Raw genomic sequence first — 26,041 nt, forward strand, 5'->3', positions numbered from 1 at the left:
AAATGTCTTCTTTTTATTCTCACCTTTTATATATTTGTTTAAAATATTTCTATATCCAAGACTTAAATACCTGCAAACTCCAAAGTGGTGAAAAAGGTGACATGTTTACAAAGTAAATAATAGTAGGGGGGTCTGGTGGCATCCTCCCCCAGGAGAAAATGTTTGTGATTTTAGCATATAAACTAAGCATTCCGGTGCACTCTGACAAAAAACAACATTTGCTTAAAAAAAACCAAACAAACAAACAAAAAAAACATTTATTGATACTAGGGCTGGGCATTGACACAAATTTCACAACTGGATTTGATTTTGATTCAGAAGCTTGTGATTTGATTACCTTCAATTCAATAATGATTAATTTGGTACGGTGCATGGCAAATTTCCTCAAAGAAAAAATCTACTATCTATCTACTAATGCTGTAAATTATACAGGGAACCACAGCTGGTATATATAATAATGTTTTTTAATAAATTTTTAATGACAAAATTATGTTTCTACTTGTTATTAATATCAGCCTAAACATTTAAATGGTGGCTTTAATAAAACGGTTTTATACATTAAGTATTGAAGCACATGTTAAGTATATAAATATGCAATAGCCTATAGTCACAGTGGATATATATATACAGGTGCTGGTCATATAATTAGAATATTATCAATAGATATACTGAATTTGGGATTTTCCTTAGTTGTGAGTTATAATCATCAAAATTAAAAGAAATAAACATTTGAAATATATCAGTCTGTGTGTAATGAATGAATATAATGTACAAGTTTCACTTTTTGAATGGAATTAGTGAAATAAATCAACTTTTTGATGATATTCTAATTATATGACCAGCACCTGTATGTTGACCTTGGACTCATTTCAATTGGGAGAATCCACTGTAAGTAATGCTGTGCCATTTTCTACAATCTTACATGTTTCATGAAGTTATAAGCTGAAATGCCATGTGATAACTACATTTTAGTTTTAGTTAGCATCTGTGCACCTGTGGGGATTTATGTGTCGTAATTACATGATTGGCTTATTGGATTATGCTGATATTGGACTAATTTTAATAATGAGAATCTGCTGTAAATAATGATGTTGTCACAGTTCCCTCATCTCCAGGACTCCATCTCCCATGATCCTCGTGTTTCCTCACCTGCACTCACTTCCCTCGTCTTCTCCCCATCATCACTGATCACCGGCACCTGGACTCCTTCATCAGCACTCCCCATATAATGGACTCACTCCCTTCACTCCCTGTCGGATCTTGTTGTTGTCTAAATGTACCTGTGTGTGTATCTTTTCCTGTGTTCCTTCATTAAAAGTACCCTAACTGTGGATATCCGTTACGTCTTGTCTCTTCAACACCAGCGTACCGTAACAGATGTTTCATGAAGTTACAAGCCAAAAACTGGATGCATCGGTTTATTATTTACTTATGGGTCTTGAGGGGCTTCACGTAAAAAAACGTGCATTTCTATAATGCATATAATGCATAATATAAAGTGCTCTATTTTCACACACTAATTTTGTACTTAATATACTAAAAATTCTTCTTTAGTACTTCTTAGGATCATCTTAAAGGTGGTAAAGAGGTTCTTTTTGTCAACTGAGTTTTTGAAATGAGCGCATGGGTAAGAACAACCCCCCTCCTTCACAGCTCATTTAGAGGGAACGCCTCCCAAAACTCGCGCACGAGAGTGTTTACCACCGGCATTCGCTGTGTTATTAAGCCGGGCACACATTTAATGACAAGCTAAAACATTCTGACTATGCTCAACATACAGCGATTGTTTCCTGCTCCTGAAGCAGATTTATATACTTTCACATGGAATCTGAACACCGACTATAATCGCAGACTGAAAGCAACTGGCTCTGACTGGATGCGTTTGAGCGCGATCAGTCATAAGTATCAATTTACATTCATAATCGGCCTTACAATCGTTAAGTGTGTGCGCGACTTAAAGCCGTGGATTCACTATGTCGGACTCACCGCAGGTGACTCATAATCTGCAGTTGTTACTCCTGTCTCCTGACAAAAACATTGCATGCAGCGCCTGTGGAGTGTGGAAAGTTATTGGAGCGCGCAGCCCCGCTCGTCTCTCACATGGATCGCCATGGCAGTGATTGACAAGCCAGAGGGCCAATCGTTTACGCGATCATCGCGTAAACGATTGGCTGATGTTTTTAAGGCCCTACCTTGTGCACAGATGATGTATATTAATATTATTACTTTCAGTGCACCTAATAAATAGTCTTTTATCAGTTAGTAAAGACAGTTTCAAATAATATTGCAAAAATGTATAAAACAAAACATCCTCTTTAGCACCTTTAAGAACATCTAAGTGTACTCAACTGTGCTATTTTGAGACAGCATGAAATATGAACTAAAATGTGCTTTTAATATATCTCTGTATTTAAAAAATATATTGTTACCACTTGTAGTACACTATGGGTTCAAATGTACTATAAGTGATATCTAAATAAATTTTTTAAATACAGAGATAGTATATTAAAAGCACATTTTAGTTCATATTTCAGGACTGTACCATAGTACTGAGACTGCTCTCATTAGAGTTACTAATGATTTGCTCTTATCATCAGATCCTGGTTGTATTTCTCTATTAGTGTTACTGGATCTTAGTGCTGCATTTGACACTATTGATCATAATATTCTTCTAAATAGACTCAAAAACTATGTTGGCATTAGTGGAATTGGATTGGCATGGTTCAAATCATACTTATCTGACCGTTATCAGTCTGTAGTAAACGATGAGATGTCATATCGATCACAAGTTAAATATGGAGTACCGCAAGGCTCAGTACTAGGACCGTTGCTTTTCACTCTGTACATGCTACCCTTGGGAGATATCATTAGGAAGCATGGCGTTAGTTTTCATTGTTACGCTGATGATACTCAGCTCTATATTTCTTCATGCCCTGACGAAACTTACCAATTCGCTAAATTAAAGGAATGGATAGCTGATATAAAAAACTGGATGACCAGTAATTTCCAACTACTAAAAACTTCTTCACGTAATAACCTAAAATATTGTCTAACACTTGATGGCTGCTCTGTTAAGTCTTCGTCGTCAGCTAGGAACCTGGGTGTGCTCTTTGATACCAATCTTTCATTTGAAGGCCATGTTACTAGCATCTGTAAAACCGCATTCTTCCATCTTAAAAATATATCTAAACTACGACATATGCTCTCAATGAAGAATGCAGTACAGTTAGTTCATGTAATAATAATAATAATAAAAATACATTTTATTTCTTAGGCGCCTTTCAGGACCCTCAAGGTCACCTAAAGGTCATGTGTTCATGACCTCAAAGCTAGATTACTGTATTGCTCTACTGGGTGGTTGTTCTGCTCGCCATCCCATGCCAGAGCCTTGTCTTGCCCTTAGTACACCCTGAACCATGGCCCAGGTCCTCCAGTGCACCGGGACCCGACGCTCCAAGGCTCAGGTACTCCCACGCTCCAAGGCTCAGGTCTTCCCACGCTCCAAGGCTCAGGTACTCCCACGCTCCAAGGCTCAGGTCTTCCCACGCTCCAAGGCTCAGGTTCTCCCACGCTCCAAGGCTCAGGTCCTCCAGTGCACCGGGACCCCACGCTCCATGGCTCAGGTTCTCCCACGCTCCAAGGCTCAGGTCCTCCAGTGCACCGGGACCCCACGCTCCATGGCTCAGGTCCTCCCACGCTCCAAGGCTCAGGTCCTCCCATGCTCCAAGGCTCAGGTCCTCCCACGCTCCAAGGCTCAGGGACCCCACGCTCCATGGCTCAGGTCCTCCCACGCTCCAAGGCTCAGGTCCTCCCATGCTCCAAGGCTCAGGTCCTCCCACGCTCCAAGGCTCAGGGACCCCACGCTCCATGGCTCAGGTCCTCCCACGCTCCAAGGCTCAGGTCCTCCCACGCTCCAAGGCTCAGGTCCTCCCACGCTCCAAGGCTCAGGTTCTCCCACGCTCCAAGGCTCAGGTCCTCCAGTGCACCGGGACCCCACGCTCCAAGGCTCAGGTTCTCTCATGCTCCAAGGCTCAGGTCCTCCAGTGCACCGGGACCCCACACTCCAAGGCTCAGGTCCTCCCACGCTCCAAGGCTCAGGTCCTCCCACGCTCCATGGCTCAGGTCCTCCCACGCTCCAAGGCTCAGGTTCTCCCATGCTCCATGGCTCACGTCCTCCCACGCTCCAAGGCTCAGGTCCTCCCACGCTCCAAGGCTCAGGTCTTCCAAGGCTCAGGTCCTCCCACGCTCCAAGGCTCAGGTCCTCCCACGCTCCAAGGCTCAGGTCCTCCCAAGGCTCAGGTACTCCCACGCTCCATGGCTCACGTCCTCCCACGCTCCAAGGCTCAGGTCCTCCCACGCTCCATGGCTCACGTCCTCCCACGCTCCAAGGCTCAGGTCCTCCCACGCTCCAAGGCTCAGGTCCTCCCAAGGCTCAGGTCCTCCCACGCTCCATGGCTCACGTCCTCCCACGCTCCAAGGCTCAGGTCCTCCCACGCTCCATGGCTCAGGTCCTCCCATGCTCCAAGGCTCAGGTCCTCCCACGCTCCAAGGCTCAGGTCCTCCCACGCTCCATGGCTCAGGTCCTCCCACGCTCCAAGGCTCAGGTCCTCCCACGCTCCAAGGCTCAGGTCCTCCCAAGGCTCAGGTACTCCCACGCTCCATGGCTCACGTCCTCCCACGCTCCAAGGCTCAGGTCCTCCCACGCTCCATGGCTCAGGTCCTCCCACGCTCCAAGGCTCAGGTCCTCCCACGCTCCATGGCTCAGGTCCTCCCAAGGCTCAGGTACTCCCACGCTCCATGGCTCAGGTCCTCCCACGCTCCAAGGCTCAGGTCCTCCCACGCTCCATGGCTCAGGTCCTCCCAAGGCTCAGGTACTCCCACGCTCCATGGCTCACGTCCTCCCACGCTCCAAGGCTCAGGTCCTCCCACGCTCCATGGCTCAGGTCCTCCCACGCTCCAAGGCTCAGGTCCTCCCACGCTCCATGGCTCAGGTCCTCCCAAGGCTCAGGTACTCCCACGCTCCATGGCTCAGGTCCTCCCACGCTCCAAGGCTCAGGTCCTCCCACGCTCCATGGCTCAGGTCCTCCAAGGCTCAGGTACTCCCACGCTCCATGGCTCACGTCCTCCCACGCTCCAAGGCTCAGGTCCTCCCACGCTCCAAGGCTCAGGTCCTCCCACGCTCCATGGCTCAGGTCCTCCCAAGGCTCAGGTACTCCCACGCTCCATGGCTCAGGTCCTCCCACGCTCCAAGGCTCAGGTCCTCCCACGCTCCATGGCTCAGGTCCTCCCAAGGCTCAGGTACTCCCACGCTCCATGGCTCACGTCCTCCCACGCCCCAAGGCTCAGGTCCTCCCAAGGCTCAGGTACTCCCACGCTCCATGGCTCACGTCCTCCCACGCTCCATGGCTCAGGTCCTCCCACGCTCCAAGGCTCAGGTCCTCCCACGCTCCATGGCTCAGGTCCTCCCACACTCCAAGGCTCAGGTCCTCCCACGCTCCAAGGCTCAGGTCCTCCCAAGGCTCAGGTCCTCCCACGCTCCATGGCTCACGTCCTCCCACGCTCCAAGGCTCAGGTCCTCCCACGCTCCAAGGCTCAGGTCCTCCCACGCTCCAAGGCTCAGGTCCTCCCAAGGCTCAGGTCCTCCCACGCTCCATGGCTCACGTCCTCCCACGCTCCAAGGCTCAGGTCCTCCCACCCTCCATGGCTCAGGTCCTCCCATGCTCCAAGGCTCAGGTCCTCCCACGCTCCAAGGCTCAGGCACTCCCACGCTCCATGGCTCACGTCCTCCCACGCTCCAAGGCTCAGGTCCTCCCACGCTCCATGGCTCAGGTCCTCCCATGCTCCAAGGCTCAGGTCCTCCCACGCTCCAAGGCTCAGGTCCTCCCACGCTCCATGGCTCAGGTCCTCCCATGCTCCAAGGCTCAGGTCCTCCCACGCTCCAAGGCTCAGGTCCTCCCAAGGCTCAGGTACTCCCACGCTCCATGGCTCACGTCCTCCCACGCTCCAAGGCTCAGGTCCTCCCACGCTCCATGGCTCAGGTTCCCACGCTCCAAGGCTCAGGTCCTCCCACGCTCCATGGCTCAGGTCCTCCCAAGGCTCAGGTACTCCCACGCTCCATGGCTCATGTCCTCCCACGCTCCAAGGCTCAGGTCCTCCCAAGGCTCAGGTCCTCCCAAGGCTCAGGTCCTCCCACGCTCCATGGCTCACGTCCTCCCACGCTCCAAGGCTCAGGTCCTCCACCCTCCATGGCTCAGGTCCTCCCATGCTCCAAGGCTCAGGTCCTCCCACGCTCCAAGGCTCAGGTCCTCCCACGCTCCATGGCTCACGTCCTCCCACGCTCCAAGGCTCAGGTCCTCCCACGCTCCATGGCTCAGGTCCTCCCATGCTCCAAGGCTCAGGTCCTCCCACGCTCCAAGGCTCAGGTCCTCCCACGCTCCATGGCTCAGGTCCTCCCATGCTCCAAGGCTCAGGTCCTCCCACGCTCCAAGGCTCAGGTCCTCCCAAGGCTCAGGTACTCCCACGCTCCATGGCTCACGTCCTCCACGCTCCAAGGCTCAGGTCCTCCCACGCTCCATGGCTCAGGTTCCCACGCTCCAAGGCTCAGGTCCTCCCACGCTCCATGGCTCAGGTCCTCCCAAGGCTCAGGTACTCCCACGCTCCATGGCTCAGGTCCTCCCACGCTCCAAGGCTCAGGTCCTCCCACGCTCCATGGCTCAGGTCCTCCCAAGGCTCAGGTACTCCCACGCTCCATGGCTCAGGTCCTCCCAAGGCTCAGGTACTCCCACGCTCCATGGCTCACGTCCTCCCACGCTCCATGGCTCAGGTCCTCCCACGCCCCAAGGCTCAGGTCCTCCCAAGGCTCAGGTCCTCCCACGCTCCAAGGCTCAGGTCCTCCCACGCCCCAAGGCTCAGGTACTCCCAAGGCTCAGGTACTCCCACGCTCCATGGCTCAGGTCCTCCCATGCTCCACGGCTCAGGTCTTTTCGTTTTCGTACCAGCTGCGAGTGTGTGTGTGAAGCTGCACTTGGCCATCTGCTTTGGTTGTTGTTTCAAGAGAAAGAGACTATTAAACTGTGATTATCGCACTCTCTCGCCTCTGGGTCCTGCATTTTTAACAATTGTTAATATGTAATTCATTATTTCCAGTAGCTCATTGCTTCTATACCTTCAAGTAAAATGCTAACAGTGATTGTAAATGAATTGCCTAAATTATTACATTATTTGCTATCTCCATTCTCTAAATTGTAATGTTGTCATGCATTCTCTGTAAAGCTGCTTTGAAATTATGTGTATTGTGAAAAGTGCTACAAAAATAAATGTGAATTGAATTGAAAAGGTTTATTTAAACATTTGATCATAATGTTATCTTCATTCAAAAGATTAAATATCAGCTTGAATCAACTTGGCTTGTGTGTGTGTAACATTGTATCAGGCGATCAACATGTTCAATAAACTGTGTAAATCAAGCAATCACGCAAGCAATACTGATATTGTAGATGTCTTTTCACACTATATTAACATTTTCTCACAGAGTAAGGTGACCAGATTTCTGAAATGGAAACCGGGGACATTTCCTAATTGAGTGGTCAAAGTACCACCAAAATCTCATTTGTTATTATCTATTAATTAAAAAATGGGGACGGGGTGTCACGTGGCTCTGGCGAAGATGGCTGGTTGATTGATCTGCTCTGACTACCTGCACACAAAAAAATTTATAATACCCCTGTAAACTTAACTAACTCCGATCAAAACTAACAATTTGAGCATGTCCAAACATCTTACTGCAAAACAGTGTGACATTTTTACTAGAGCATGAAAAACAGGAACAGAAAAACTGAAATCTCAGGCCGACCCAGACCTGGCTGCCATGGCGGACACATCAGATGTGTTAGCTGAACTAAAAACGATGAGAACGGAGCTTGGAACCAAATTGGACAGCATTGAAAAAAAAATAAGTGAAGTTTCATTGTCCGATAAGACATTAGAGAACAACTTGACAGAAATTAAAACTGCGGTAATATCCAACGAAAAAAGAATCGATGACGCGGAAGACCGCATCGTGGCGGTGGAAAGCCAACTGGATACAGCTGACTCTTTCATCACTTCAGCATCTAAACGCTTGAATCTTCTGGAGGCAAAGGTTGACGATTTAGAAAACCGCAGCAGGAGAAAGAATCTCTGACTGTTCGGCCTCTGTGAAGGTGCAGAAGGCTCAAGGCCGCTCATGGATTTTGTCAAAGACATGCTGCCTCGGTGGACGGACACAACACCTGACACGCCGTTCTCTCTGGAGCGGGTTCACAGAACGTTAGCCCCAGCCAAACCTAACCAACACAGACCCGTTCTTATCCGCTTTCTTAAGTTTCAGGAAAAAGAACTAGTGTTTCAGCTACAAGACGCAAAGAAATCACCTACGATGGAATGAGGCTATTTTTCTCCAAGGACTTCTCAGCTGAAATTATGCAACAGCACCAGTAGTTTAACAATGTCAAAAAGCTGTTAGTTGATAAAGGGATGTATTGTGGATTCCTCGTTCAACCCTGTAAACTGTGAATTCTGCATGACAAAAAGATTTACTTGTTCTGATCTCCCAAAGAAGCCGAGGAGTTCTATCGCAGCATTGGCTAAACTATTCGTGTGAGTAACTGTGGATCGGATTTAAGTTATGAATAAACTAGTTAGGGTATAAATATTGAGCTTGCTAAGAATGAAAAAGACGGAAAATATCGTATTATGTTAACTTTTGCATAAATATGTTTGTTACATCATCAGTATTATATTCTCATGCCTTTGCATTGTTAGTCTTTGACTTGACAAGGTCACTCCTTTTTTTTCTTCTTAGTGTAAATTTGTGTCCTGTGAGATTTGAGCACAATTTCACTGGTTATTATATGTCCAGAGTTCGCTCGATTACGGGCCTGCCTTGTCGTTTGGGGATAGGGCTCGTGCCAAAAGGGAAAGGGGGTGGGAGGGAGACGGGAGTTTGTAGTTCGGTTCAGTGTACTGTATTTAATCTTTTAGTTTTGAGTGTACAAATGGTCAATCTGTATAATCCAAGCACCACTGTAAAATGGAAAATGTATGTAAAGTGATAACATGGAATATCAAAGGGTTAGGCCACCCTATCAAGCGCAAACAAGTGCTTACTTTTCTTAAGAAAGAAAAAGTTAATATTGCCTTTCTGCAGGAAACCCATCTGTCTGATATAGAACATCAAAAACTTGAGAGTTATTGGGTGGGCCAAGTATTCTTTTCTAGCTATACAACTCAAAAAAGAGGAACAGCTATACTCATTCATAAAAATGTACCTTTTTTACTTAAAGAAAAACAGAGTGATAGAGAAGAAAGATTTATTTTAATCAAAGGTACCCTGTATGGTCAAGAAATTACTTTAATGAATATCTATGCTCCCAATATAGACACAGGATTTTAATTGTTGTTTTGATGCAAATTTAGACAGGTCCACATTTTCACTGTGTAATTACAATTCATCTAAAGCCCTAAAATTGGCCTCCAGTGAAGTAGGCTTAGTTGATATATGGATTGAATTAAACCCTGGAACCAGAGATTATACATTTTATTCAACAAGACATAAATCATACTCACGCATAGATATATTTCTTTTGCCACAAGAGTATATTCCTTTTGTAAACTTATGTAGTGTCGGATCAATCCTCATATCAGATCACGCACCAGTCTATCTTAATCTGTCTATAGGTCAAGGTTTACCTCAGCATAAACACTGGAGGTTTTATTCCTCATTACTTGATAATAATGATGGATGTAGTAACATTAAAGAAAGGTTAAAATATTATATAACTGATAATGCTGCCTCTGATGTTTGACCAGGCAGTTATTAGCGGTAACCTGATATCTTACACATCTGCAAGAAAAAGGGCAACAAAGGAGCGTATGATGGGGCTAATGTCAGAACTCTCTAAATTTGAACAACTTCATAAACAGTATCCTTCAGAAGACAATTTAAAAAAAATTACAGGACATTAGAAACCAATTAAATATTCTTCAGACTGAACAAACTAAGAAATTACTGTCCTTTACGAAGCAGAAGTATTTTCAGTTTGGGAACAATCTAGTAGATTATTGGCTCACCAACTGAAGAAGGAACATGCAGAACGTATAATTAAGGTAATTCATAACTCTAATGGCCAGTTGACTTATGATGCAAAATTAATAAATCAAGCTTTTGCGGAATTTTACAATAAGCTTTATTACTCTGAGAACCCATCTGATTCAAATATACAAACTTTTTTGGACTCTATATCTTTACCATCACTGGCAGAGGAGAATAGGGCATATTTGGATGCTTTACCCACCTCAGTTGAAGTACAAGAAGCTATCATATCCTTGGAATCAGGGAAAACCCCTGGATTAGATGGATTCCCTTCAGAATTTTATAAGGCATTTTGGCCTCAAATCGAACCCCTTTTTATGCCAATGGTGAATGATTTCTTTGAGAATGGCAGTCTTCCTCAAACAATGAAGACTGCCATTATAACTTTAATCCATAAGAAAGATAAAGATGCTACAGAATGCATGTCATATCATCCAATTCCGCTACTTCCAGTTGATCTAAAACCATAGAAAAAGGAGGGAACCTATTTCCTTTTTGTTCCGCTAGGGAATTATTTAATTGCTGCTATCAGGATATTTTTTCCGGTGCACTACATGTAGAAGAGCCACACGAGGTGCTGCACTCGTAACATGTCTGTAAGAGTTACGCTTGCAAGAAGTGCTAAGAAGTTATATTGTCTTTTTGTTTAAGAAGAAGAAACTGTAACCCTCCAAATTTATTCCTCTTGAGTTAGAGAGGCCAGTGAGGTATGTTTTATCGTGTTAATTGCTTTGCCGTATGTGAACATGTGTGTTATGTGACTAAGGGCCCTATTTTAACGATCTAAACGCAAAGTGTAAAGCGCACGGCGCAGGTGCACTCAGGGCGTGTCCAAATCCTCTTTTGCTATTTTCTAAACATATCTCAAGACTCCTTTAATATATCTTTTTGGGGTGGACTTAAATGAAACTTCAGACTCTGTATTTATAAAAAGGATAGGTCTGATTTCTTATGTATCTAAGAAATGTATATTACTGAATTGGAAAAAAGAACAACCACCAACATTTGAATTATTTAAACACATTATAAACGACACACTACACATGGAATATTTAACATACAGTTTAAAACACAAAGCTCACATCTTAGAGAACTGGAATATTTTTTTGGATCTATCATGAACCCCTTGTCCTTTTAATTTTTTATTTTATTTTTTTTTATCCATGGTTTACACATTGACCATTCATGTGCTATTACTTTGTTTCAGTTTATTTTACTAATACAAACTGGACCTACTGATATATATGTTACATTTGTATACTCTGATACTGCTTAATATACACTAATTGTATTGTTTTTGTTGTTATATTACAAAAACTTCCGGTGGCGCTGCTCTGCTGGCGACTCGGACGCATGAACACTGGCCAGTTTGTTTGTTTGTTTGTTGTTTAATGCTGCTATTTATATATATATTTTTATTAAGTTGTTAATCAAGTTGAGCTGAGTTTTACTACAATGAAGATGATACTGGCATATTTTTTTGCTGGTACTTGTCGGAAGGGAGGTGTCCACTCTGAATCAAGTGACACCTGTACGCACAGTTAGCATATGCTACCGATCTACTATAGCAGAGAGGAGTTGCTCTTGTTGAGGCCTGCAAGGACAACGCTACAAATGGACATACCTGAGGAGCTCCTATTTTTATACTCAGTGATTTTAATCACTGCGAACTGGGCCGCACACTTCCAGGGTATGAACAATATATTAAATGTGGTACCCGAGGCAATAAGATTTTAGACAAATGTTACGGGAACATGAAGGATGCATATGTGGCCAAGCCTAAAACCCCTTTGTCGAACTGTGATCATAATGTTATTTATTTGATTCCTATTTATAAAACCCTTTTAAAAAGGACAAAGCCACAGACAAAGACTGCATCTGTTTGGTCGGAAGACAGTATCGAAAGTTTAAAGGGCTGCTTTGCTTGCACCGACTGGGAAGTGTTTCATGCAATGGACATTGAGGATGCCACAGAGACAATAACGGACTAGGCCTATATTAACTTTTGTGTGGACACAGTTGTTGAAAAGAAAACTACAACTGTATTTCCTAATAACAAAAGTTATATAACAAAGGAAGTTAAGGAGTGCCTAAATAGGAAGAAGTTGGCTTTTATCAATCAAGATTAAAAATCGCGCTCTGATGACGGCAGTGATGTCTCGTGCATATACTTCAATGAGAGCGAGACATCACTGCCGTTGTCAGAGCACGATCAGACCTCACTAAACGAGTGCTGAACGCAGTTGGACATAGTGGTGTATTAGAGGTAAAAAATGATATAAATACTGTTCGGTTTCTCACACAAACCGATCGTTTCGTGTCTTAGGACATCAATGTGTCGTCACATTAATTTGGATTTGTCTGTGCATGTTTATTTGACTCGTATAGATTGTGTCACCATTCACTCGCATTATTTGACTGACAGACGGCAACGGTTGGAGTTAAAAATCATCATTTGTGTTCTACTGAAGAAACAAAGTCACCTACATCTTGGATGTACCGGGGGTAAGCAGATAAACATCACATTTTCATTTTTGGGTGAACTATCCCTTTAAAGTCACTTTGAGTAAAAACTGGCACAACTTCCTCTACAGCATCTTCCAAACATTTTTTTTTTTTTTTTTTGCTGGCGTTTGTAATAAATGAACAAAAATACTACAGTATTTAATAATAGAAATAGAAAATACTACATGCAAGAACAGGTTTTATTCTGAAGATGCTAAATACATAATTACAAATGCACTTTCAAAGGGGAGTCTCCTTTGGTTGATTACCAAGACTACATGTTAACTATAGCAGAGATCCCACAATTATGCACAGTTTGAATTTTCAACATGTCATTTCAAACAAATGTCACATAGTAAACATTATATAATTATACTTAACAGATCAGTAGTTACTGTATACTCCAAAATCAATATATATGAAAAAATACGAATCATTGACAAAAAGTTACCAATTTATCACTCAAAGTCTCTTTTCTCCATGACACTTTACATCTTTATCAAGCTGACTATCAGAGTTCAGCAAAGCATTTCAATCTAATTAATGTCATTGACCAAGTCAATTTTCAATTTCATTCTGATTCATATGTAGATTTCTCTCTCTTCTCTTGATGATTTTATGACTTTTGTTTTTTTACTTTTTTCCTCATATGTGGCCACAGTTTTCTTTTTTGTTTCATGACATAAATTGGCTTTCCGAGCTCATGGTTCCGATCTACCATCTTCATCAATTTGGTAACAAGTTATTTTACCTGAACAGTCAAGTCTGCACCAATGTCAAGAACATGATTTTGTTTTTTTCCTGCATATTTCGCCTTTGCTTTCTTTATATGCCTTTTTTCAGGAGGACCCTTACAAATGAAGACAGTCATGATATATTTACTGGGCTTTCCCAGAAACTTGTAGATTTTTTTAAATGCTTTTTTATCATTCTTGGTACACTCTAATGGGGCCAACCAAAGAATCATGTGGGGACCAGGGCTGCACATTTCAAGAGAATCTTTGATTGTTTCACCATGCCACAGCTTTGATTCAGGAGAGACTTCCCTCAGAATCATCTCTGCCAGATTTTTTGCATCAGTCTGTGATCTTCTCAGCACAAGGATCCTCAGAGGTTCTGTCACAGCAGACAAATATCCAGAGCATATATTAAAGGGGTGGTTCATTGCGATTTCACTTTTTTAACTTTAGTTAGTGTGTAATGTTGCTGCTTGAGCATAAACAACATCTGCAAAGTTATGACTCTCAAAGTTCAATGCAAAGAGAGATATTTTCTTTTAAAGATGGCAGTTTAATGCCTACAAAAACGACCGGTTTGGACTACAACTGGTTGGTGACATCATAAACCCTGCAAAACGCCCCCGGGAACACGCAACAAAGTGGGCGAGGCCATGTGGCACAGTTTAATGGAAGCAGAAGAGTTGTGTACACCGGACGAGAGCGACGCAACGTGTTAAAAGATATAGAACCCATTATAATCTGTGATATTTTCTACACTGGATGCAGAGGTTCTGCTTGACTCTCTTCATCTGGGTCTATTTGATACAGCAATATAGACGCCATTATTTACATTTCCACTAAAGCACAAATAACTACGAATGGTAAGGGGCATGGCATTCTGGACGCTTCAGCGAATCACGATACACTGGGCCAGCTACCAACCTGCCAACCAATCTGAGCACATTGCGTATTTCGGAGGGAGTGGCTTCACAGAAGCAGGAAGTCAAATGGCAGTTCAAGAACTGTTCATATGACAATGGAAACAGAGGTGTAGAATAAAAGGTAAAATATATGAAAAATACAAAAAAAAAAAACCATTAAGACATGTTAAACTGCGCCCCAAGAACACAATCAAGCCTAGGAAAAAAAACACTGAACCACCTCTTTAACAGACTATTTAAACATTCATGACGTGGAATGAAATATTAGTGCATATTAAGTTCTTAAAAAACTTAAAAAATAATTTTCCTCAAGACATCATTATTAAATAAAGATTGTTATTATTTGCTATTTTGTTACCAACCAAGGAGAAGGAACCAGTCTACTAGTTTTTGGGTTTTTTTTACTTTTGAACAATTTGATTAAAAAGAACATTCACTCTGTATTCTATGTAGGGTTTTTTTTAAGAATATCTTGGTATCTTGATATCTTGCTAGTAAATCAAAATTTCCTGTGTCATGAGGACAGAATAAAATAAATTTTTCATGTTAAATTTTTATATGGCCTCTCCATCCTTACCTTCCAGTTGTGGTTTATTATGGGCTCCACCACACTGTTGAAAAAGTCAGAAGGAAAAATATAGAAAGGATTTAAAACACCATTTGCAGTCATTCAATATATCACTTTCAGCAATAACTGCAACAAAGCTGCATTTTTATTAAATGATTAATTAATTCAAATTCCATCACCTCTGCTATGTCTGCTTCTACTGATTCTTCTGATTTATCAGTTTTCGTATTGGAATCTTTTTTCACGTTCTTCATGCTTTTATCTGATGAAGCAATAAAGCACAAAAATCAGACACAGATGTTGCTTCATGTTATGAGCAGGGTGGGCAAGAGCCATGAGGGAACGGCACGAGGCCGGTGCTGTGTGTTGCACCGGTCTCACATCTCTCACGGAGGAGCTCCAAAAGCATAAAAGGGGAGCGACGACAGTGAAGGATGAGAGAGGACCAGGCCTAGACTTTGTTTTATTATGTTTGTGTGGCCGGCAGATGTCCGTGAGGGTCTGCTGGCATTTACTTTTGTTTTGTATTTGTTTATTTTATATATTAAAGTTATGTTTAAAGTTCGCCGGTTTCCGCCTCCTTCTTCCCGTATCTACAAACATTACTACACTTCACTTAATTATCTTCTGATGAAGTGTAATGCTTTTATATGTACTTGAGGAAATTCATTTCATATTACATACACAACATGGATGTAAATAACTCCCAACAGGATTATTTTTCAAGTTTAGTTATATATTTTCACACTAATGCAAATGTTGTTAATACGTATGGAATATACTTTTAGGGCATTTAACAAGTGTGTTAAATGTCAGTATTTTCATGATATACACCTGCATGTTTCTGGTTGCGATGATGAGATGAGCAGAATCTATGCACAGGCAGTTACGATTTAATTAACTACAAAATGAAAAAACAAAACACTCCGAAAATTATAACTCAGAAACATGAACAGAACATCATGTTTACTGTTATAACCTCTGTTCCTTGATGGAAGCAACACCACTATGGAGACCACATCCTCACCAAAGGGGAGGTTAGTATGTGGAGAATACATCACATGGACTTGCATTCAGGAAGTACCACACATGGAAAAATTCCCATGAATTACCACCAGGGAATCACTACATGTGGGTATATGGCTTAGCTCCATTAAATGGGCTGACATTGCTGACAACATGCATCTTGAGTACTGGACCTGGCGAATGTTCCATCGAAATTCAATATGATAGATCAGGGCTATTCAATTCCATTCCTGGAGGGCCATGACCAGTAGAGTTTAGTTAGATTTAGAGGTAGATCCTGTGTTCACCGTCTCCGTGGACAAAAAGTGCTTGTTTTCACCTCACCTGACTACACAATTAAATCGGCTTAACCTGAAGATTGTAAAATCTTGTGTGAAGGTATAAGGTGTTGCCCAGCTTACCCTCTGGAGATGTCTGTTAAGTCCCGGATACACTGCACTATTTTTGTCTGTCCCAGATGAAAGATTCATTGTCATCGTAAAACTTTTTTTTTTTTCAGCACACATAAAAGCTACAACTGCCAAAGTGTGATTTAACATGGTGTTTTTGTTAACCACTAGCACATGCTGATGACATTTTATTCTTCTATAGAAACTTGCATTGTAGCCTACGAGTCAAAAGGTGTCATCATCGTACAGTCTACATGCATGTCATGCTCAAGTTCAGTACATCCATGTTGCATAGTGTGATAATGTAATGATCTTAAAGGATTGTTAAAATCGTGCAGTGTATCCCGGGCTTTATAAAGGCGCCATAAGTTAGCACCCGGGAGAATGCAACACTCCTCGACGATTGAGCTTGTATTCTGAAGGGGCAGGGCACGTTTCCCTTTGGATATACCAAGGCAATAGCATCTATGATCCAGTGGGTCAACCAAAACAAACTAAAGAAGTGTACTGGACACAGCAACGATAAGGCTGGGGCAGCCTTGTCTCGAGGCAGTTCTTGCAAGTTCACCACTTGATCCCTAAAAGGAGGTAGTGGGAACTTTGGGCATGTAGAACGGCTGGAGTGTCATGTGAGAGTATAATCGAACCGACCTCAAGGCACGTTTTGCTGACAGAGAACACCTGCAGGTCTCAGTGAGCGCTGTCAGAAGTGCTGAGAGGGCCCTTAGCTCAAAAGGAGCTCTCTGTAAGCCCAGCTAGACAGCAGAGAGATCCCATGAAGGAATGAAAGTAGAGACCAGACTGTGCACCTCTGTGGGTCTTCCCTCAGGAAGCACACCAGTTAGCATACAGACTTAACTTCAAAGCAGAAGTGCACCTCATAGTTTGAGTGATGGTGTCCGTCACCGCTGGTGATAACCCACTTAAGCCTTCTACGTCCCGTCCAGGGGCCAGATGTGGAGCTTCTCAAGGTCTGGGCATGGGTGCCAAATTGTGCCCCTTCTCAGAGAAAAGAGGTCCTTCCACAGAGGAATTAGCCAGGGAGGGGCTGTCGTCAGGAGCATGAGAACCAAGGCACATTGGGGGAAATGCATATCATAGATATGAATGCACTGAAAAGCCCTTGTGCTATTCATATACATCAGATACCAATGCAGAGAGTGAGAGAGAGAGAGAGAGAGAGAGAGAGATGCAACAAGTTACTTTTAAAAATGTGTCTATCACCGAATCATTCTTTCAGAAACAAGTGAAGTCTTTATGAATCCAACAAAAAATATTCTGTTTCAACTGTCTGGATCTTACATGTGTATTCAAGCATCTTATTTGTGTTGAATTTGTGGAAACACTTTACAAACATGAACTAACCATGAGCAATACACTTGTTACTGTATTTGTTAATCTTTGTTAGTAAAAAAAGTTACAGATGTTCATAGTTTGTTAATTTTACTTCACAGTGCATTAACTAATGTTATCAAATACAGCTCTTGATTTTAATAATGTATTAGTAAATGTTGAAATTAACATTAACAAAGATTAATAAATGCTGTAGAAGTGCAATTCATTATTAGTTCATGATTCAGCATTAGCATCAGTTCTGGCAGGTCACGTCACTCAAGCTCGCATCAGCTGACTCCCAGGTGACTTACGTCTAACTATAGGAATACAACACCGATCACGGGATCTACAGTGGCAAGAAATATATATAAGCTCCTCAGTATTATCAGCAGCTATTGCATTCTCAGGAGCAAATTCTTGCTCTGCTGCACTTCATTACGCAGTGTTCTGTATGTTGTTAGGGTGACGCCAATGAAATAAAAGTAGGCAGGTTTACTGTTCGCAGAAGAGCATGAATTTCTGGGCAAAGCGTACATTTAAAAGTTGAAAATATTAAATATTTTATACATGACAGCTGTTTTGTGACAAATGTTAAAAGACTGACAGTAACCTCCAGTGATCCAGCTTTTCACACAAATATGGCCATTTTGAATTAAATATATATTTCCTAACAAGAAACATTTTTTTCATTTGACATATTAGGCATGGCATACAAACAAAAGTGTATATTTTAAGGAGATAATAATGATATTGTTTTCAAAACTTGTTATTGAAACCTATTTCAAAGTTTGCATTCTTAGGCCACCAACACGAGAACACAAGAGAATTGTGAATCTACTCACTTTTCTGGTACAAGAGCAAGTAAGCTTCCCCAGACCTACATTAAAAGATTAAAAACTATAATTACTTTTATCCTCAATTGATTAAGAAATTAATAAAGAGTAATTTGGCGTAACTGGCACATACCCTTTCAATTCACTCTCATCAGTCTGAAGAAAATCACAAGAGCACAGTTGAATATTGAGCAACAGTAAAAAGTTTAAACATTAAAATATGAAATAATAACACATTACCAGTGTGACACGACTGTCATTAAAATGGTACCACTTGTCATCTGTAAAAGATCGGATGACAGCAGTGTAGTGACCTCTAAAACGTGTACCCGTATGATTGATCACAGCATAGAGCGAATACTTGTGCCCCTGAAACAACATAAAGCAGGTTTTACTACCGTCACTAAACTTATGCTTTTTTTAAAAATATATTACAGTTGACTGTATTCTCTAACCCTTATAGCTTGATATAACTTCATGCTATCATAGCAGAATAAAATAAGAGGGTTTATTGTGTAGTTTAGTGGGGTTACGTACCTCTGGAGGTAAATGAAGCGGCACATCCATGGGGCAATCATTTTTCACAAACCCACGAACTCTATAGTCATACTCGAACCTTTTAAGGTGCAAAGGCAGTATTTCTGGATACTCGTGTATTTCAATACTCTGTGCAGAAAAGTGAGAGTGTTTTGGGATTTGTAAGGCACCTTCATTGCAAACCTGTAAAGCTGCTTCAGAATAACTTGTATTGTGAAGGCGTTATACAAATACAATTGAATTTAATTTAATGCCCCAGAGAAAATGGAGTACCAATGTCATTTAAACACTATTCATTAGTATACTAGCTTTGGAAAAATGTGGCTTTTAAACACATTGAACTTTATATAGAAATGCATCAGCAGCAAAAATCCACTTTACCAGTGTCGTATCCCTCTTCTCGTCACAATCATTACAGTACATCTGATCATCTTCAACTAATATTGTAGACTCAAAATATTTCTTGAGTCCATCTTCCTGAAATCAAAATAAAATGTTTTATTATGATCTGCATCTCTTTTACCATATAATCATGAATACAGAAAGTCACTGAATTTTCCCTCACAAGTTTGAACTGTCCATCTCTTGTGATAACAGGAATCTGTAGTGACTTGAATGGGCTGTCATCATGGGACACGTGATGATGTGAACACTTTCTGATGTTCCTCAGAGTTCCACTAAAGTCCTGTTTCAGTTAATCACAGAGAATCACTGTGAGTTATTACCAGAAGTTCTGGTTAGTTTTTCTGCATTGTTACATATTGAATGAACAGGAACAGGAATAGGTTACCTCGGCCAAAGTAGAATCTACTTTCTCTAGGATATCTTGGAAGTATTCCACAGCATCCTGCTGCTCATTTACTAAAATTAAAGAGAAAATACAACACACTTCATACACACAAACCAAAAACAGTACAGTTTCAACAAATTATTATATTATTCCCATGATAAACTTACCATTCTGTATACCAAGAGAAGTGATTATTCCACGAGTCGAGACACTCGGAGCACCACTGTACTGATTGCTGAGCTCTTGGAATATTTTCTTTAATGCTGACACTAAATTCTCATTTGTGTCACTGGAAGCTCTAAAAAATTAAACAACTGTTTTTCATTTCAGCACAATGAATCATTTTAGCCACTAACATTTCAGACAAATAAATAAAAGACCAACCTCATCACTCTCTCTCTGAATGATTTGGTCATGAAGAGCACCTGTAAGGTTGCATTCAAATAGCAGGTTGCTCCTTGATTGCTCAAACCTCTGTATGAACCTGAGGAGAAGCAGCAGATGCTGAATACAATGTTAACAAAACAATAATAAGATCAGTAGTAGCACCCTAATGTCAGGTTTTGCAGGAGTGAGGACCCAGGCGCAGAATGAGCAATGAAGGGATTTTATTAGCACTAAAGACAAGGCACAACAGGGAGATTTAGGTGTGACACAGTCAAACAGCAGGGCAGGGCAGACGACACGATGACAGGCAGGGAGGATGACCACTGGGAATCAGTCTAAGGTAGGGGTCTCAAACTCAAATTGGCGGGGGTCCGTTTCTGTGATTGACACCTCATAGGAGGGCCATATAAACATTCAAGCGCAAGAAAGCGCAACATTTCAGAAAATTTACTTTCCTTTGCATTATTTCTCATTTACTTCAAATTTCATTAGGCCTACTAAAATATTGTTATACCTATACTATAAATATCTTATTTAACATACTAAATGTAAACAGCAGTGTGTCTCTCATTGTTACACAGTGTAATATAATTATATAATACTATTACTAATATAATACTACTAATATACTAGCCTAATATAATACTACTAAGATAATACTATTAATTGCAATAGTCTGGTGCAACTTCTCACATCCAACAAGGTGCATGGAATAAAAAAAATTAGTAATTTAGGAACAAAACCAGCAACACTTGTGGCGTGGAGGGGTCAGAAATAAACAAAAAACTGGAGCTATAGATCAACTTTATTTTGCCAAAAAATAAAAATCTCTCATTGTTACATACATTATTAGTTTTTAACATTTAGTGGAAGTATTTTCCCTTACTTTATGTTAGCTTAATGACAATAAAATCTTGCACTGAACAACACTGTACTGAACAAATACAAACCCTGAATACATTTGTACACTCTTCTGTTTCTTGACAGACACCTGCAGCGCTTGTGCTCACCAGTGATGGGAATAACGGCGTTATAAATAAACGGCGTTACTAACGCCGTTACGTTTTTCAGTAACGAGTAATCAAATGAATTACTTTTTCTCCCGTTACAACGCCGTTACCGTTACTGACAAAAAAAATGCTGCGTTACTATAATTGAGCTCAGTGAAGCGGTTTTCATCCGAGTAAGCTCTCTCTCAGCCATAGGACCTGCAAAGTTTTTTTCGCTGGTGTGTGCTGCGTAAGTCATACACAAATATAATTTTAAACTGATAATAATGTATGATGCGCTGTGTGTGTGTCTGTCAGAGCATGTGCGCGAAGCGCGAGCTCAAACCAGAATACCCTTTTTGATGCTTGATCGAAAATATGTGAAATGAGTTTTTTTTCTAGTCGACTAGTAGTTGTTCATTTAAGCTATTAGTTGACTAATCACATTTATATTAATTTAATTTCTTAAATACTGGAGAGAATAAACCATAATAAGGAGCGTTTACATAATATAGGCTATATACTGTAGCACTCAAGGGCACGCATAATTGCCATAAAGAACCGGAGTAATGATTATGAGTGTGAACGGTAACAACAAACAGGCAGACAGGATATAATGCTCGGAAATGTCACACAGAGTAAACAAGACTTCGTGATTAGATGGTGTGAGTGAGAGTCCTTTTATAGTCCAGGTAACAAGCTGCAGCTGGGTGTGGTGATTACTGAAGAGTGTGTGCATGGCTGTATGTGGCGACAGGTGATTGGTGTGGAGTGAACATGTGACAGACGGGGAGAATTGTGGGAAGTGTAGTCCGGGGAGTGACAGGAGCAGACGGTGATCGTTATACACAACTTCATTCTTCATTTTTCATAAATCTCTCCAACAGTGTGTAATGTTAGCTTTTGCTTTAACGGACATTAGACAACACTGCAAAATCAAGCTGTTATATTCATATATTTACGGAAGTATACCTGCATGTATACGGCGTATACCTGCGTATCACGTAGACTACACCACTGCTTTTAACAGTGTTTTGATCTGCCTGCATCGACACCAGTGTTGGTCACGTTGCTTTAAAAAAGTAATTAGTTATAGTTACTAGTTACTTCTCACAAATAGTAACGGAGTTAGTAACTGAGTTACATCATTATAAAAGTAACTAATTACCAGGGAAAGTAACTATTGCGTTACTTTAAAAAAATAAAATAAAAATAAAAAATATGCCAAATAAATTGAATGCCCCCAATATTACATATAAGTCTAAGAATAAATTATTCTTGATGCGACTCCTGACTCATGATCCGCTCTTGCTCACGACATGAAATTTCTCTGTACTGTGTTGGAAGCCATTAAAGAAAACGTAGTTTCATATTTATGTTTAAATAGTCCTATGTTATGTTTTAAATCCATTTATTCGATTATGAAAAGTTAGTGAACAGCGTGAGTAAGATGCGCAAATATATCGGGAGACATGGAGTGGGTCAGATAAGATTTTGACCACTTCATTAAGTTTTGTTTTATAGAAAGCCTTTCTTTAAAGTGAATTTCGTTTTGTAAAAATTGTATCTTAATTTTAATCAATGTTTCATCAACCAATTGCTTTGATTTAATATATAACAAGCAAATATAGCAGACAATAAAATCATGACATGGAGGCGCGGGCGCGATCACTGGCGCGTGAACTGGAGCGCGTCTTATAGGCTAAATGAACCGAAACTCAGAGGCTGCTTGCCTCGCAGACATGAGAAATATATCTATAGAATGCTTGAAATATCTACTTTAACGAAAATGAAGTAATTAAACACGAAAAGAAAGAGGCTACTCTGATTATATAGCCTAATACGAATGAAATGTGCATTATCTCTCTAGGCGCGTCCATGTGAGCAGATGATCAGCAATGAGAGTCAGCAATGTCAACTTCATCTTTGCAGCCGACACTGATTCAGAAAACATTACTTTATTAATAAACAATTAAAATGTCTCCTTGCTGTTTTTGTCACACTCATAATCATTACTCCGGTTCTTTATGGCAATTATGCGTGCCCTTGAGTGCTACAGTATATAGCCTATATTATGTAAACGCTCCTTATTATGGTTTATTCTCTCCAGTATTTAAGAAATTAAATTAATATAAATGTGATTAGTCAACTAATAGCTTAAATGAACAACTACTAGTCGACTAGAAAAAAAACTCATTTCACATATTTTCGATCAAGCATCAAAAAGGGTATTCTGGTTTGAGCTCGCGCTTCGCGCGCATGCTCTGACAGACACACACACAGCGCATCATACATTATTATCAGTTTAAAATTATATTTGTGTATGACTTACGCAGCACACACCAGCGAAAAAAACTTTGCAGGTCCTATGGCTGAGAGAGAGCTTACTCGGATGAAAACCGCTTCAGTGAGCTCAATTATAGTAACGCAGCATTTTTTTTGTCAGTAACGGTAACGGCGTTGTAACGGGAGAAAAAGTAATTCATTTGATTACTCGTTACTGAAAAACGTAAGGGCGTTAGTAACGCCGTTTATTTATAACGCCGTTATTCCCATCACTGATCGACACCATTGTATACTAACAGAACTGAGCTGGATGATGACATCACTGTTCACTCCAGTGCTGATATAGGCCTCGATCAGGGGTTTTCAAACTTTTTTGTCAGCCGAACCCCTTTGGCCCAATAATTTACTTAAAGCACCCCCTGGGATTTTAAGTATATATTTCAATAATTTAATGGCACATTTGTATGTTTACTTCAAAAACATTGATTATTTATATTTTTAAAGTTTTTATCAGTATTTTACTTTGCTATTATTATTAAACATTTGAACTTTGGATGTGATGGTGAAGAAATTTTCCTGTTTAATCGACAACACCGGCGGGAGCTTTTAAATTGCTAATTCAAAAGTGAAAGTAAAATGGCACGCACGGTTAAACGACCGTGAACGCATTTTAATTATGGGTTCATTATTATTCTTAATGAAAAACACAACAAAACATATGACAAACTCGCTTAAGGCGCTTTTACATTTCGCTTTGAAACCAAATCTTCCACCATCATCTTATCAGTCAAAGGTGAGGCGAAATAGGCGAAGTTAGGTGAAATCTGACTCCTGCAGCTGATCTGTCTGCGACTCTCGTACGCTGACACGTCATGACATGCGGAGTAAAGAAATAAAATTATATTTTTTGTTAGCATGTTTTTTTATTTGTATTTTTTTATTTGAATATTATTTAGCATATTTGTTTGATTCTTAATAATTTAATTATAATTTAATTAATTGCTGGTCATCAACTTACGAACCTCCTGCAATTCGCGACCTCGCGAACCGCAGTTTGTGAAACCTTGGCCTAGATAAAAGGCTTGTTCGACTTGATGCAGCGCCGCAAAGACCGATCGGCGGCTGACTTGAAGCAGTGCATGCCGGTAAGAAATGTTGTCTGACTTGAGACAGCGCTGACATCATGTGACTGTGACGTGTGGCTTTAAAGTACCGCGAGAGCGATTCGAGATCAGCCGCCTGAGTTAGCCAGCGCAGTTTCTCAAGAGGAGCTGCACGAGCGCTGATGACACAGCTGTTTCATGATTGGCCGGATTCACCACATGACAACGATCACCTGTGTTTTGTGTTTATTGTCACGCCTTCAGCTCCACTAATGCTCAAAAATCTGTGTTTTTATGACAGTTAAAGCTCTTTTCATGTAGTCGATGTTGTATTGTGTCATGTTTATCAAAATAAAACGGTTAAAAAACGTAGATCCCACTACATTGTTATTTAAATAACATATGCTTATGTTGAACTTTATTCTTGTAAAAACAGACGCTGTAAGCAGTATGTAATGTATTTGAGTTGATGTTACAATACCTGATGGCCACTAGATGGCACTCCCTTACCGTTAGTTCTTGTTGTTGCTGTGTGCCGAGTAAACCAGTGCAAAAGCGGTGCAGTCATGTCTCCTGTTCTCTCCGTGAATGCTCTGAAACGGAATAGAATATAAAGAGTTATTACAGCATATTGATGCAGATATAACACAAATTGGCGACGAGTACAAAGTTCCCACAGCCAACATTGAGCTGTCGGTCGAGAGAAAAAGATGGCTACGATCATCGGACATGTCGAGCCGTTCGACGAGGCAAGAGAGCAATGGACTACGTATGTAGAACGTTTTGAACACTTTGTGGAGGCTAATGGCATTAGCGAAGAGAAAAGAGTGTCCGTTTTTCTCAGTGTAATGGGGGCATCGACTTATGGACTTTTACGCAGTCTCATTGCTCCTATTAAGCCCGGGACTATGAAATATGATGAGATTGTGGACGCACTCCAAGAACATTTTACCCCCAGGCCCATTGTGATTGCAGAGAGGTTCAAATTTCACAAACGTAATCAAGCAGAGGGGGAAAGTGTCGCACAATATGTGGCGGTGTTAAAGAAACTGGCAGAGCACTGTGAATTTGGCGACAATTTAAATGATGCACTGCGAGACAGATTCGTGTGTGGCCTGAGTAGCGAGTCAATTCAGAGGAAATTATTGACTGAATCGCCGCTCACGTATCAAAAGGCTGTGGATATAGCGATGTCAATGGAGGCTGTATCTAGAGAATCACAGCATCTGAGCAACTCATTGAAAGTAAATGCCATGTCCCTGTCGTCAGAATCGCCTAAGGAGAAATGTTATAGATGTGGGAAGTCCAACCATATCCAAAAAATGAGTGTTTTTACAAAGACCAACTGTGCCACAACTGTGGAAAGAAAGGCCACATTGCACGAATGTGTAAAGATAAAAAGACAGAGGAGAAAATACCTAGAACTACAGTAAAAGGGAAAAATAATGTAAAATGGAAGGGACAGATAAAGAAAAGACCAATTCACAGAATGGACGCTAAT

At 41.3% G+C, this 26,041-nt stretch overlaps 1 protein-coding gene across 1 annotated transcript; it reads right to left on the minus strand.

The window, feature by feature from the left end:
* Nucleotides 1-18,931: 18,931 nt before the first annotated feature.
* LOC125259774 (ubiquitin carboxyl-terminal hydrolase 12A-like) lies at nt 18,932-20,496 on the minus strand. The gene is made up of 6 exons (XM_048177699.1): nt 20,160-20,496; nt 19,943-20,073; nt 19,776-19,846; nt 19,551-19,670; nt 19,367-19,462; nt 18,932-19,114 (listed from the first exon to the last, which is right to left on the minus strand). Exons 1-6 carry the CDS (start codon nt 20,189-20,191, stop codon nt 18,932-18,934), a joined length of 633 nt encoding a protein of 210 aa, XP_048033656.1. The 5' UTR covers nt 20,192-20,496.
* Nucleotides 20,497-26,041: the final 5,545 nt, after the last annotated feature.

Source organism: Megalobrama amblycephala, linkage group LG24, assembly GCF_018812025.1.
Source record: "Megalobrama amblycephala isolate DHTTF-2021 linkage group LG24, ASM1881202v1, whole genome shotgun sequence".
In the NCBI taxonomy this organism is placed as follows: Eukaryota; Metazoa; Chordata; class Actinopteri; order Cypriniformes; family Xenocyprididae; genus Megalobrama; species Megalobrama amblycephala.

What these genes read in the sequence shown, in the direction of transcription:
- LOC125259774 (XM_048177699.1), bottom strand. Translation starts at nt 20,191, where the DNA reads ATGACCAAATCATTCAGAGAGAGAGTGATGAG. An exon ending in TTCAGAGAGAGAGTGATGAG is followed by an intron (nt 20,074 to 20,159) that starts GTTGGTCTTTTA and finishes TTAATTTTTTAG; the next exon opens with AGCTTCCAGTGACACAAATG. An exon ending in TTCTCTTGGTATACAGAATG is followed by an intron (nt 19,847 to 19,942) that starts GTAAGTTTATCA and finishes CTTTAATTTTAG; the next exon opens with TAAATGAGCAGCAGGATGCT.